The sequence below is a fragment of the Vombatus ursinus genome, unplaced genomic scaffold, assembly GCF_900497805.2.
Source record: "Vombatus ursinus unplaced genomic scaffold, bare-nosed wombat genome assembly UNPS02014781.1, whole genome shotgun sequence".
Taxonomy (NCBI): Eukaryota; Metazoa; Chordata; class Mammalia; order Diprotodontia; family Vombatidae; genus Vombatus; species Vombatus ursinus.
Genome location: NW_020954559.1, coordinates 48773598 through 48789380, shown reverse-complemented (window position 1 = coordinate 48789380; position 15783 = coordinate 48773598). Strand labels below are relative to the sequence as shown.

General features: G+C 38.1%; 1 protein-coding gene across 3 annotated transcripts in view; it reads left to right on the top strand.

The window, feature by feature from the left end:
- LOC114046269 (interleukin-18 receptor accessory protein-like) overlaps window positions 1–15199 on the top strand; it is a 31701-nt gene extending 16502 nt beyond the window's left edge. For 2 of the 3 annotated variants that reach the window (XM_027866556.1, XM_027866554.1), the window contains 5 exons: window positions 108–231; window positions 1678–1829; window positions 2796–2933; window positions 13472–13645; window positions 13800–15199. In XM_027866556.1, the coding sequence (XP_027722357.1) occupies window positions 108–231; window positions 1678–1829; window positions 2796–2933; window positions 13472–13645; window positions 13800–14188 (977 nt within the window). In that variant the 3' untranslated portion in view covers window positions 14189–15199. The remainder of the gene's footprint in view (window positions 1–107; window positions 232–1677; window positions 1830–2795; window positions 2934–13471; window positions 13646–13799) is intronic. The other variant, XM_027866555.1, reaches the window with a different exon arrangement.
- The last annotated feature ends 584 nt before the right edge of the window (window positions 15200–15783 follow it).

Sequence of the window (15783 nt, the reverse complement as noted above, 5' to 3'; positions counted from 1 at the left end):
CAGTGTTCATCTTTGTGAACAACTCCCTTGCCTTTTTCATGGTTCTCAGTCTCAGTTTCCTCATCTGTAAAATGATCATATTCTTCCTTCCTATTCCGTATTTCTAGGAATGCCATTGACTCTTGAATGCAAAGTACATTTTGGCCAGGAAAGAAATTTCAACCCTGTGGTAAAATGGTATGTCGAAGATGCTGAGCTTAACAGGGAAGAACTAAGACAAGCAAACATAAGGTAAAATGAAAATCCAATGAAATTCAGCTCTAGCTTTATTAAATGCTTTATCTTCTTACATATCAGTTTCATCATCTGTAAAATGAAACAAATGGACCAGTTGACTCCTAAAATCCTTCTTAGCTCTAGATTTCTGATCCTATAAATTATACAAAGTGTCTGAAAAGTCTTAATGTGGGTTTAAGCTTTAACAGATTTAATAACATTTTGGGAAACTGTGTAAGTGCAGTTACACACATATGTATATACACATTGTGCACATATATAGTATGTGATTTTTACATACATACATACATACATATGCATGTGTGTGCACACACATTTACAGAGAGAGAAAAAAAGATGACAGGTAGATGGACAGAGAGTCAGAGACAGAAGACCAGGACTCAAGTCTTACCTCTGACACATACTATGGGACCCTTGGCAAGTCACCTAATGTTTCAGTTCCCCAGACAACTTTCTGTGATTCTAAGTTGCAGACCATGTACCCATTTACATTGGTAGAAGGAGATGCTTTATTAGGAATTCCTACATCAATGAAATGGGGTCATAGGATCATAGCACCAGAGGTGGAAGGAACTTGGGAGCCATCTAGTCCACACCTCTCTTTTATAGATGAGGAAACCGAGGTAGAAGAAGGTTAAGGGACTTGTCCAAGCTCATATAGGCCATTATTATAAGAAGTGGGATCATCGGTCAGCTCCTATACATACATATATGCATATCTCTTTCTCATCTATACATACATAATCACAAACCATATATAGTCCTTTCTCTATGTACCCTTCTCATTCATAGACACACACACACACACACACACATACACACAAACACACACACAAAAACACACACAGTATCTTAATGCAAAGGTAGAAAGAATAATTGTAATATAGTGCTAGAGAAAGCATTCAATGTTACAGCTCCTAACTTCCAGTCCTGTACATTTTTTAGCCAGATGGTTGAAATTTGACCTTCCTCAGGGCCACTGTCTCTTCCATATCATTACTATTAAGCCTTAGGACAAGTGCATCCAGCATAATAATCCAGCTCTGACTTCTTATTCCTATTAAATACATCCAGATTGAATCATAAAGACATTGGATCATAGGATCTAGATAAACAAGAGTCTTTAGAAATGATGTAAGCCAAACCTCTCATTCCACAGATATAAAACTGTGGCCCAAAGACTTCTGTCTTTGGGAAAATGACTTGGGAGAGAGAGTTTGGATAGGTAGTGAATAGCAAAGCTAGGGACTCAGAACCCAGTCCTCTGACTCCAAATTCAACACTTTCCTTCCACTTTATGCCATTTCTGAAATAAATTTCTCATTCTTATGACTATTGATAAGTATACTGAGATATCAGTAGGCTCACAGGAGGTGCCGACATGTGTTCTTTCCATAGATGATGACCTAGGGACATGACAGTAGTGTCTTTCTTTCCTAGTATTGACAACCAGGTGGAGAGGCAAACTATATATTATACTGCCTGCTTGAAGCAAGTAACTAAAAAGGATCTACAAAAGACTTTTATATGTTTTGCTCAGAATTCTGTGGGGAATGCTACATGGACCATCAAGCTGAAACAGAAAAGAAGAGGTAAACCCCAAAGCATCATGTTAGAGATGTGGTCTATCCGTGTCTACAGGGAAGTGGGTATGAGGTAGGCTTTGTTGTTAAAGAGAAATCTAGTTCTATTTTTAACTTCACTTCTAACTAACTGCCAACCCCTAGGGACTAATCCTATTGCTCATATTTATTGGGAAGAAAGGAATAAAAGAAATAAGCATTTATTAAACATCTACTATATACCAGGCACTGTGCTAAGTGTTTTGCAAATATTATCTCATTTGATTCTCACAATAACTCTGAGAGGTAGGTGCTATCATTATCCCCATTTTACATTTCAGAAAATTGAGGCAGACAGAAGTTAAGCATTTTGCCGAGGGTCACTCAGCTAGCAAGTGTCTGAGGCTGTCTTAGTTCTTCCTATCTCCAGACCCAATGCTCTATCTGCTGACTCCGGAAACCAACAGGGCCCTTATAACAATCTAGACTTCTCTTGAGCAAGTGCCAATCCTCTGAGAGCTTGCAATCTAATACTATACGACAAATTCTCAGGAATAAATGTCCTCAGAGTTCCTGGGCTTCCTCACTCATTCCAAACATAATAAGTGTATTATGTTAGAATTGGAAGGGACTTTGAAAGTGATCTAAACCCAACCACCTAACTTTTAAGGTGAGAAAACAAGCCCAGAGAGATTAAATAACTTGCCCCAGGTCATATAGCTATTAAGTGGCAAGTTGAGATCCGACACCCAATCCAGGAATCCATGTACATCTAATACTGTCTTTCATCTGGTTTTCTCCAAAGAGTTAGAACATATGAATGGAGAATGCTTCCAATGGAGGGGTTTTTATGAAAATGATTGTAAGCTAAAAGGCTCTGTTTGGGAATACGAGTTCCTTTACAGTGTATTCTTATGCAAACATGGTCTTTTTTATAGACCTGTTGCTTGCAAGAGTATTAATGGAGAAAAACACCTGTAATTTTTTTCTTCCCAGTGTTTTTCACATACATACTGTTTGGCACCACTATAACACTGGTGGTAATCCTCATGACAAGTGCCTTCATCTATCGTTACTGGGTTGAAATAATCCTTCTATACCGAACTTACCAAGCCAAGGATGAAACTCTAGGGGGTAAGTTCTGCAACCTTGGATTTTCTCTTAAGGAACTGAAATAAATGGTCAATAGTGAGTGGATGCTTGAAAAGGTTTTCTTAGAACTGATAAAGTCTGAATTCAGATTAAAGTATATATATATATATATGTAATATATATATATAATTTTCATTTTCTTTATTTTTCTTGCTTTTTTATTTGCAACATGACTAATATGGAAATATGTTTTGCATGACTTCACACGTATAAGGAATTTAATATTGCTTGCCTTCTCAATGGGTAGGGGAACAACTGGAGGGAAGAAGAGAATTGCAATTCATAACAAAAAAATAGATGTTTCAAAAAAAGTTCTCTTAACCACTGACCCATGCTGTTTGAATGGGTAAGATTTGGGGTTTTCTGAGGGGAAATTACCCTTCATATTACTCCAGTTTTTGTGGGCACTGGTCCAACATGTAATCTAGTGCGACAACAGAGTATGTGTAGCAAGAATTCTACCAAGAGAGTCTAGAACTGGCTAGTATTTAGTAGGATCATCCTGGCATAAAACAATTACTGATTGTACACAGCTGTCAGCTGTGCTCTGTGTACCTGGGTGTCTCTGGTGTGGTACAGAGCATATCGTAGACTTTTAATATATTTTTTTGCTTTCTTTTATCTTACTTCAACCATGTTCCCTAATCATACCATTAAGCCAGGGTATATGTAGGTATTTCTCATATTTGTGAAGGGGCAGCTAGATGATGGTACGGTGGATAGAGCACTGGCTCAGGAGTCAGAAAGATCAGAGTTCAAGTCTGACCTCAGACACTTATTATCTGTATGACCTTGGACAAGTCACTTAACTCTTGCCTGCATCAAACTGGAGAAAGAAATGGCAAACCATCCCAGTATCTTTGCCAAGAAAACCCCATGGACAGTTGGTCCATGAGCTCACAAAGAGTAGGGGTATGATTGAATGGCTGAACAAGAAATACTTGTGAAAAGTATCAGGGGGAAAATTATTGAGGTTCTCCAATATGCTTACAAAAGTTCTTCTCCCAAACTTTAGAGAGGAAAGTCAGGTTTATAATATCTGACAATGGGGTGGGCTGATGATAATACAGTAGGAAAATATTGGATTATCCATAGGTGAACTATAGATTTTTTGAAAGCCAATTTACATTTTCCCATCGGTGCTCACCGAGGACTGCAATGTGGAGAACATGGAGTAGTGCACAGATGAGAGGGTGGTTGTAGAATGACTTTGGAAAATGAAGAGGGGCTATGCAGATATAAAATATTCTTACTAATTAAATATTCTAATCATTTATTCGGAAGTGAGACTGCATAGTGTAGTGGAAAGGGTGAAGGATTTTAAGTCAGAAGAACTGAGTTTGATTCCAGGCTCTGTCACTTATTATCTGGATGATTTTGTTCAAATTGCTCCATTTCTCTGGTCCTTGTTTTCCTCATCTGTAAAATGGCCACTAGGGTCCCCTTCCAGTGCTAAACCTGTCTCACGATCCTTTGTTCTTACTGAAGTCCCACATTTGAATTTTCCTTGTTCTTCAGAAAATCATGTGCTCTTTTTTTTCTTAGTTCTGGATGTCTTTAAGATTAATTTGTGTTGCAGACCTGCCCAGGGATGAATTCTATGATTTTCTTACTCCTGAAAAAGGATAACCAATATGTTTCTTCTTGCTTGGCCTTGCTTTTTTTTTTTTTAATTAAGTCTGGTTCTTACTATTTCACCCAGTCTAGAAATGCAGGGTCTATTCCACCTCTGTTAGCAATAACCTCTCCCTATCTCAAGTCCTTCCCCATTCTGCACCATCACCATTTCAGTTACCAAAATGATTTCCTAAAGTGTAAGTGGGTCCACATCACCACCTCACTTAAGAAGTTCCAAGACCTGCTTTTTTTTCTGACCTGGGCTGTTTGCCTCTCCTTAGGCAACTTAGTGGTCCTCTTTTCCAAAAGACTCACCATATTAATGCTGATCTTAATGTGGATAGCTCAGAACTTTCATGCTTGAGATCCACCAGCCTCAGCCTCCCAGGTAGCAGGGATTCCAAGCATGCAGCCATTACCCTAGCATAGATACTCTGAATCAATCCAACAACAGGTATTTATCAAGTGCTTACTATGTGCCAGATGCTGCCTTAAGCACTCCAGAAACAAAGACAAAGCAAAAACATCTATAAATCAGAATATACAAGTTAATTACAAAGAACATAACCCTAGAGGAGATTGTACTATTAACTGGGAGACAAGGAAAGGTCTCCTGCAGGATTTGGTGCTTTAGCTGAGTCTTAAAGAATGCCAGGATTTCTAGAAGTCAGAAATTAGAAAGGAGAGCTTCTAAGCATGGGAAACAGCTACTAAGCATAGGAAACAGCTACTAAGCATAGGAAACAGCTTCCAAAACATGGAGGCAGGAGATGGGGTGTCATGGACAAGGTAGCCAGTATTGCTAGGTCGTAGAGTATATGGAGAAGGATAGAATGCACAAATATTGAAAAGGTAGGAAGAGGCTAGGATGTAAAGAGCTTTTAATGACAAAGGACTTCATATTTGATATTAATGAAAAGAGAGAGCCATTGGAGTTTCTTAAGCAGGGTGGCAAAATCATTTTGGTAGCTAAATTGATGATGGTATAGAGTAGGGAAGGATTTGAGACAGAGAAAGCTTTTTGTGATAGACCAAATGAGAGGTCATAAAGGCATGAACAAGGCTGCTATTTGTCTGAGTGAAGAGAAAGGAAAGTTTGTGAGAGAAATTGTGGACAAGGAAATTATGGGATCTGGCAACTGATCAGATACATATACATACATAGTGGTCAAGAGAGAGGAGTCAGAGATAATAGAGCGGTTAGAAGTCCAGTTGACTGGGAGGATGGTAGTGCCCTGGACAGTAAGATGGGTGTCTAGAACACATGGGGTCTTGAGGGTAGAGTGGGGTAGAATAATGAGCTCTGTTTTGGACAGGTTGAGTTTAAAATGACTACTTATAGGGAGCTGACAACTGGACAGCCTTGTGCTTTCCATACTCCAGTCTAAATGCCAAAATTCGTAATGAGGTAAAAAATAGTTTCCACAAAAACAAAAGAAAAAGAATGCATGGAAGGTAATATTAATAATATTTATTTATACATTGCTTTAAAGTTTTGTAAATTACTGAGCATATGATATCTCTAGTTGATCCTTACAACAAGTCCCATGGACACTATCGCTTCAATCTCGTAGATACCAGAGGTTCAGGGAGTTTAAGTGACATGCTTAGAGTCACAGAATTAGTAAGTGTCAGAGGTAAGATTTGAACCCTAGCTTCTCCTATTTCTAGATTGAAACTTTTCCCCACCATTTCATGCTATTACTTAGATTAGATCTATTATGGAAAAAACTTTTCAGAAACTGTAGTGAGAAATACGTGATTGCGGTATATGGATGGGGCTGAGGATAGGGAAACTCAGATTTCATTTCTTTTTGTTGTTGAGTTGTTTCAGTACTGTCTGATTCTTTGTGACCCTATTTAGGGTGTTTTTGGCAAACATACTGGAATGTTTTGCCATTTTTTTTCTCCAACTCATTTTACAGATGAGGAAACTGAAATAAACAGGGTTAAGTGACTTGTTTAGGGTTACATAGCTAGAAAGTATCTGAAGCTGGATTTGAACTCAGGTCTTCCTGGCTCCAGGCCAGGCTCTCTATCACTGAACCATCTAGCTGCCCTTGATTTAATTTCTAGTTGGGCCAAAATAAAGTTGACCCCATCACACCTGGGCTTTGTAGTTTTAGTAATTGGTTTTAAAACATTCTTTCAATTCAACAGGTACAGTAGGATATGTCTTAGTAGAAACTACAGAGTAACTACACATGCTCCTTACTCGAAAGAATTACAGCACAAAAAGTTCTTTTACACTTTGAAAAGATAAAGTAACCAACTCTAAAACATTAAAATAGCTTGTTTATTTTTTCATTTTAAGACTCTGATAGTGGCTTGGTGATTAAGTAATTGACTTTTAAATTTAAGGAAATTATTTACCTCATTGCTCCTCATTTTCTCATCTGTAAAATGAGGGAGGGTGATTAAAAACCAAATGACAGTAAAGTCTCTTCAGCTCTTAAATTATTTTATTTATTTATTTATTTATTTTGCCATCTACTCCTGAATTTCAATGTCATATTTTTAGAGCAGTAATATAGTGCCCTCTGCTGGCAGAATTCAGAAACTTTCTTTGAATTCCAGTTAATTTATTCAAGTATTTATTATGTACTTACTATTTACCAGGGCTAGGTGGTACAGTGGATATGTCAGAACGACTCGTCTTTCTGAGTTCAAATCTGACCTCAGACACTTAGGAACTGTATGACCCTGGGCAAGTTACTTAATCCTGTTTGCTTCAGTTGCTCATTTGTAAAAATGAGCTGGAGAAAGAAATGGCAACTCACTCCAGTATCTTTGCCAAGAAAACCCAAAATGGGGTAACAGAGAGTCAGGCACAACTCAACAACAACAACAAGAAAAAATCTTGGAAGACATCCATAATTAGCAGATAAAACATGGATGAAGACCCACCAAAGAAGAATTGAAAAGGGTTAGTCAAGCAGGTAGGAGGAGAAAAAGAGGCAACAGTTTTACAAAAGCCCAGAAAGGGAAAAAAAAATATGTAGGAAGAGAGAGTGGAAAATAATATCAAATGCTACAGTAAGGTCTAGAAGGATGAGGACTGAAAAAAAAAGTCATTGAACTTTGCAATTAAAATATCATTGGATATTTGGGAGTTCAATCAGTCAATCAACTAAAAAACAACTACTACAATAAGAGCTAAGGGTACAAAGCAAAATCAAAAGGCCCTTTAATGGCTTACATTCTAATGAGAGAGACATGTACATGTAGATACATGCAATTTAGATGCAAAGTATATACAAGAAACCAAAAAATAAAATAAAATTGAATAAAAAAAAACAACTAAAGTAGATACAAGGTAATCATAGAGGGGAAGGAATTATCAGTTGAGGGTATCAGGAAAAGTATCTTGCTGAAGGTCCTACTTAGGCTGAGGCTAAGGTGGAGAAGACTATTCCAGACCTAGGAGGCAGCCAGGGCAAAGGCAGTGAAGAGGGGAGCATCCGGTTTGAGGAACAAGAAGGAGGCCAGTATTGCTGGATTGTAGAATGTGGGGAAAGGAGCAATGTTTAAGAGACTGAAAAGGTAGAAAGGTGCGAGGTTGTGAAGAGCTTTGATTGTCAAAAGACACGTCCAGACTTCTCTGTTAGGAAAATCATTTTGCAAGCTGTGTGGAAGATGAATTGGAGTGGAGAAAGTATTCAGGAAGGCAGACCAGTCAAAAGATTATCTTAATGGTCCAGGCTAGAGCAATTTCAGTTGAGGTTAGATTCTAGATTAGAAGGAGGTGAGAAGGAACTGAGAGCTGAAGTGGCTCAGTGTAGATGGTTCAGGGTAAATGATTTTTTCTAGAATGTGGCTATGAGAAGGAGTAGAGGTAGAGAATGCTAGCTTTGAAGGGCTGGCAGGGTCAAAGGTTTTTAAGGATGGGGGACATTGGGATAGGAACCATGGGGTAGAAAGAGACTGAAATTGAAAGATCCAGGTGATGATTGGAAGAGCAAACTACAAGAGGGGATTAGAGGCGATAAGATCAAAGGGTCAAGTTGAAGGGTGAGCTTTGGCAAGGGGAAAAGGCCTCCCCTTTGGAGATTAAAATAGATGAGAGAATAGGGGATTTGTTTTTAAAATGGAGCATTAGAATAGGGCTTTAGTGGCAGGCTTTTAAATTGCTATCATACTGGGTCAACTGAAACCTAGGCAAAGCTTGGTGATGCTAGGATTCCATTGTTTTCAGGTTATGCCATACAGTGCTGAGCTATAATAATACCTGTGAATAAGTAGAAACCAGGAAGTATGCTAAGAGCCCCAATAAAATATAAATGGATTTGGTGGTTTAAAAAGGATCCTTCTCCTGGATTTTCTCTCTTCTCTAGGGTTTTGTGATACTGCTCTCTCCTGGTCCTATTTCCTACCTATCTGATGAGTCTTCTCCACCCTCCTTTGCTGGATTTTCATCCAGATGAAACCCATTAACCTTGTGATCCTAAAGATCTACCATTGCCCTTTTCTCTTTTTCCTTGCTTGGTGATCTTGTCAGCTTTCTTGTATTCAATTACTTCTATGCAGGTAATTCTAAGATCTATTTATCCAGCTCTAACCATCTCCTGACCTCCAGTCTCACATCTAACTTACCTATTAGACTTCTCAAATTAAATGTCCATAGACATTCAATTCAACTAGTTCAAAACAGAGTTCATTAAATTTTTCTTCAAAGTCTCCCCATTTCCCAACTTTCCCTTTACTCTCAAGGGCATAATCATCCTCCTAATTGTCCCAGGCTATTGACCTCAGTATTATCCTCTATTCCTCACTCCACATTTACCCCATCTATTCAATTTGTTGCTAGGTGCTACAAAGCACATCTCCTTCCCTCCTCTGACATAACCCTGGTACAAAACCTTCACCTCACTACTGGACTATTGAAATAACTCTCTAGTTTTTTTTTTTTTTCCCCTGCCTTCAGTCTCTTCTCTACCCAGTTTCAAATGTGATCTTTCTAAAGCAAAGATTTGACTATGCGGTGCCCCCTATTCAATGAACCCCAGTGGCTACCTATTATATTCAGGATCAAATATAAAATTCTTTGTCATTTAAAGCCCTTCCCAACCAGGGTCCTTCATGCTTTTCCAGTTTTCTTACACTTTACTCCCCTCCATGTATTCTATGTTCCAGCAACATAGTCCTTCTCGCTGTTCCTTGAATATACCGCTCCCTCTCTTAACTCTGGGCCTTTTCATTGGCTGTCTCCCATGCCTAGAATGTTCTCTCTCCTCATCTCCTATCTCTTGGTTTCTTGTAAGTCTTAGCCCAAATCCCACTTTCTGCAAGAAGTTTTTCCCAACCCCTTTTCCTACCCTACCACTGTTAGTGTCTCCCCCTGAGATTTTTTTTTCCAATTTCCTTTGTACATATCTCATACATATTTAATTGTTGGCATATTGTCTTCCCCCAATTGAGGGTAAAGACTGTTTTTTAATCTTTCTTTTTATCCCCAGTGCTTAGCATAGTTAGATATATATGTGTGGGTGTCTCAGTCTACATATATATATATATATATATATGATATATATATATAATTACTTAGTAAATGCGTGTTGACTAGTTGAATGAAATGGAAAGATTCTACATTAAATTATGATGATAACCATCATTATAATTATAATTATCACAGTCATCATTATTGAATAATAGACCTAGAGCTGGAAGAGACCTTAGAAGTCATCTGGTCCAAGTCCCTCATCTTTCAGATAAGAAAATTGGGACCTGAGGAAGCTAAATGACTTAAAATGACAAAGCCACATAGGTAGCATACATCAGATGCAGAACTCAAACCCTGTTCCTCTGACTCCAGAGCCAGTATTCTTTCTACCTCTCGTAAACGAATACAGAACACCATCTAACGCATGTCCAAAATTTGGTCAAGGAAATAAATATACCTTGTGAATCATTCAGAATCCTGTAACAAAGAGCAATCATTTATACCTGCTTCATATAATTATAGTTTCATCTTTATATAATGTGTTGTAATTTAATATTTTCCTCATGTTAACACTGGAAGGTTGCCAATACAAATATGATTCCCATTTTACAGATGAGAAACCAAGGCTTTCATTTCATATTTACTCATACTCATCACCATCATCAATTTCATCGTCATTTTCATCATCACTGTTGCTAGGTGACTTAGCAATGTCATAAAGCTCATGCAGGCTAGAGCAAGAAATAGATCTTTCTTCTCTGATGCCAAATCCAATGTTATTGTTTTATACATTTCAAAGCACTTTCACATCTATTCTCTCATTTACATATCACAATATTCTTATGACGTGGGTAGAACTGTATTATCTTCATTTTACAAACATATAAAATGAGATTCCAAGAAGTTAAGTGACTTGTCCCCCAAGGCCACATAGCAGGCTAAAGACAAGGCCAACGTTAAAATCCAGACAACGCTACTTTAATTGTGTGTTAGTTTTGCTAGCACTTTTTCTATAGAGCTTTGAAGAGGGAAATTACTATTAAAAATAAGGAAGTTTATGGAAGAGTAAGTGTAGGTATAATAAAAACAACATAATTATAGGTAATTACTATCATTGCTATTGCTATAGGTAATTACTATTATTGCTACCTAGGCAAAATGTCATTACAATGAACTTTAAGGAGGAATCCAAGTTGTGTTGTTTTGATTTCTGGAATTTCTTGTGTGAAACCACTTTTAAATAAGTGGACCATTGACTGGCATTCATAGAAAACTTCATTTTAAAGAGTTGATGGTGGTGGTAGTATTTTATTTTATTGTATTGTATTTTTTGGTGTTATAATGGAATTCCCTGCAATGGGGTAAGGCCTGTAATTAGCTGTTTAGAACCTTAAACCAATACTGACCCACAAAATTCGTCAAACGAGGTGGCATTGTGGATAGAATGCTGGGGCCTAGAGTCAGAAAGACCTGATCAGATCCGGCCTTAGGCACTTACTAGCTACGTGACCCTGGGCAAGTCATTTAACCCTGTTTGCCCTAGTTCCTCATCTGTAAAATGAGCTGGAGAAAGAAATGGCAAACCACTCCAGGACCTTTGCCAAGGTCACAAAGAGTTGGCTATAATTGCAAAATGACTAAACAACAACAAACAACAACCTTCAAAATTAGGGAAAGTGTTAGAAGAATCAGGTAGTGGAAGCTGAGGTTGGTAGATCCCTTGAGCTTAGCAATTCTGAGCTATAGGTGGCTAAGATGATCACACTAAATTCTGAATCAATATGGTGAGTCCTTGGCAGCTTACATGAGGAAGAAGGGAACCTACCCAGGTCAGAAATGGAGTAGGTCAAAAAGTTCCAATGATGATCAACAGTAGAATCAGACTTGTAAGTGGACACTGCATTTCCAACCTGGGTAAGAATGGGAAACCCAGTTTTATTTTCTTTTAATTGAAAAAAAGAGTGTTTGGGTGAGATAATTAGTTGCTATCAGTCATGGCGCTGATGGAGGCAACAGAGGACTGCTATCTGTATCATTAGATAATGAATGTATTTATAAATCTAATGGACTAGATAATTAGATAATGGAAATATTTGGGTCAAACTCTAGTGTGAACACTTATCAGCTAGTCACATTACCTCTTAGAATTTCCTTACCCCTAAAATGGGAAAATCAAAGCTAATTTATCTCAGAGCTGGTCTGAGATAAAAAGCTATGGAAACCTTTAAGCCCACTAAAATAAAATCCACTATTACATCTGAACAGAAAGCAAATCATCCATTTTTAACATCATCACTCTTCTCACATATTTGTCTTTTCCTTCTAATAAATATTGATGAATTCAGTTACCATTTTCCAACAAATTAGAATGATTGGTTTGTGTTACGATAGGATCCTGAAACATCATTTGATTATCCAACTCAAATCCAAGCATTCACCTACAATTAAAAAGTACCTACTCTACTATGCCCTTGGCATGGTGATTTGTATGTCTCATGATTTCTTTCTGGGAGAGGGACTAGATGTGGGATTTCAGGTGAGATCTTTTACGAAAGCAAACCAACAATTATTCCACCATTTATAATCCAACAAGGAGCATTAAAGGATTAAATGACTGGCCCAGGGTTACACAGAGTGTATATTGAAGGCAAGACTTGAACACAGATCTTCCTAACTCCAGGCTAGTAATATTGGTCATTAAACGAGCATGTCAGCCTTATAAATATTATTAACTAATTTGTTGTTCAGTCATTTTTCAGTTGTGTCCAATTCTTTGCGATCCCATTTGGGGTTTTCTTGGCAAAGATATTGGATACATTTCCTTCTCTAGATTATTTTACCAATGAGGAAAGGGAGGCAATCAGGGTTAAGTGACTTGCCCAGGGTCACACAGCTAGTAAATGTATAAGGCCAGTTTTGAACTCCAGGCCCAGCACTCTATCTACTGTGGGACCTAGCTGCCCCACCAATTAATTAGTAACAATTATTAATAAATTATTAATAATAAATGTAATTCATTATCAATTAATGACTGATATAGCACTTTAAGATTTGCAAAGTATTTCATGTGTATTATTATTTGATAAACCAAATCAGTATATAAATGTACACTTTTTCATGTAATCTGTGTAAATATATGGATGTATCTATTTTATACAATAGACAGCTGGGTGGCTCAGTTGATAGAGTACTGGGCCTGGAGTCAGGAAGACTCATCTTTGTGAGTTCCAATCTGGCCTCAGACTAGATATGTGACCCTGGGCAAGTCACTTAACCCTGTTTGCCTCAGTTTTCTCGTCTGTAAAATGAGCTGGAGAAGGAAATGGGAAACCACTCCAATATCTTGACTAAGAAAAACCCAAATGGAATCACAAAGAATCAGACATAACTGAAACAATATGTCAATTATACATGATGTTAAAATAGAAAATGGATTAAATTCCCCCCCTTTTCTCCCTATCAGATGGAAAAGAATTTGATGCCTTTGTGTCCTATGCTAAACAAGACTCTTTTGATAGCCTGGACCCTTCGTCTCTGAATGAGGAAAGCTTTGCATTGGATTTACTCCCTAAAGTGTTGGAAAAAAAATATGGATACACCTTGTGTTTGTTTGAAAGGGATGTGATCCCAGGTGGAGGTAAGTGGATATAGGTAGAGTTTCCTTCTTTACTAGGCATCTGTGCTTTTAGCACCCTCTGGATTTCATGAAGAACACCCAGACCCCTGATGCTTGCAGTGGTGAGGGGTGTCACAGAGCACACATAATGAAATACTTGTTTCTTTCCCTCCAGTTTACACAGAAGATATTGTGAAAATCATCAAGCAGAGTAGAAGAGTCATTTGTGTCCTGAGCCCCAGCTATGTGAGCAGCCCCACTGTCTTTGAACTGCAAGCCGCAGTCAATCTTGCCTTGGAAGACCAAACATTGAAACTCATTTTAATTAAATTCTCTCCTTTCAAAGAGCCAGATTCTTTACCTCACCGAGTGAAGAAAGCCCTTAATGTACTTCCCACCATCACTTGGAGAAGTTCAAAGTCAACTCCTTCAAATTCCCGATTCTGGAACTGCGTTCGCTACCATATGCCTGTGAAAAACCATCAGGGATTAGGAGAGAAAGGGTGCAAGATTTTTCCAAGAATTTTCTCATTAAGAAAAAAAGAAGAAAATTATTCACTATGAGAGAAACCACTGGGAGGCGCTACTGGCTCAAGGAATGGTAAAGTTAGAGGAGCTGCCTCCTGCCTTCCCAGGGACTACAGGGAATACACTGGAAGTTTTCCCGACAAGTCAGTGCCAGACCTGTAGACACACAGCAACAGTCTTGGGACAGCACTGCACGACCTTTGGCTTCCTTTACTGGAAAGGGAGTACATCCCCCAAGCCCCATGTTGCTCGTCATCCAAGGGTTCTTGGTTTTTTTCCACTCCGATAGGCGAGTGAATTCAATAGCAGAAAAAGAGATTACAAAAGCTTTATGGGCATATATTGTCATTTAAAATGACTAGTGGATATATTGTATGACTTTTCTTTTTCGTCTGTGGACAAAATCAAATAAAAGTGTTGCATTTGAAATGATTATCACCCTAGCTGAAGGTTTCTTGGCAGAGTTACTGCTCATTGCTCCCCAGACACCTCTAAGGTGTTGGGAAGGAGGGGGTGTGGATGGGGAAAGCAGATGGGTGTGACCACAACGCAGTATAAAAACTGGGATGGCCTTAAATACCCAAGCGAATGACTAAAAAGATAAGCAGCCTGGAGGGCAGGTGTGAATAATAGGGAGACGGCATGGTGGAGTGGAAAGGACACTGGACTATGCGTAGAAAGATGGAGGTTGTAATCTCAAGTTGGCCACTAAGCTAATTTTTAAAGTTAATTACTTTAAGCAATTCACTACACATCTCAGGACCTCTTCATTTGTACAGTGAAAGTAGCTCTGTGTAACCACAAAAGACACTTCCACTTCTGAGATTTGATGATTTCATGAGTGGGGAGACCAGGAGTCAGAAATGAAGAACAGAGGAAGGAAGGAAGGGTATGCTGGAGCCAACTCTCAATGGTTTGGGAGAAATGATTGTTAAATTTTCAGTGTGGCTATTTAAATCTTGGAAACTGGGAAATGCTGTACACATCAGGGCTTGGTTTATTATTTTGTTGATTTTGTAAATTTAAGAAAGTAGTGGAGAAAATGTTAATAATGCAAATTAAACTTAAAAATGTATCCTGTGTACCTTTTTTTTTTTTAAGAGAGCCAGTTAAATACCACTGGGTCTGGGATTCAGGCAAGAATGTGTTTAAAAAAAAAAAAGAATGTGTAGGACAGACAGATGCTAGGCAGAGTTTGTCTAACAGATACAGGGCATCAGTACCTATAACAATTCATTTCACTTATATGGCACTATCTAGTTTACAAAGTACTTTTTTATCATTTCATAGGATCCTCTGAACAACACTTCGAAGTAAGCAGACTAGGGTTTCCTGGAAGGGAGCTCATCAGCCAATCAACAAACATCTAATAAGTGCCTGCTATGTTCCAAATTGTGTGTCAATTGCTGGAGAAACAAAAGCAAAAATGAAACAGTCTTTTCTTTCAAGAAGTTTACTTTCTATTCAGCGACAGAATACACAAATGAATATGTACAGGGGATAGGAACTAGACCACATTAAATTGTGGAGCTGGGGGTGTTTAGCCAGGAGGAAAAAAAAAATATAAAAAGCATTCAAATATTTAAAGAGGTATAATATGGCCAAAAAGATTAGACTTAAAATTTCTTTTC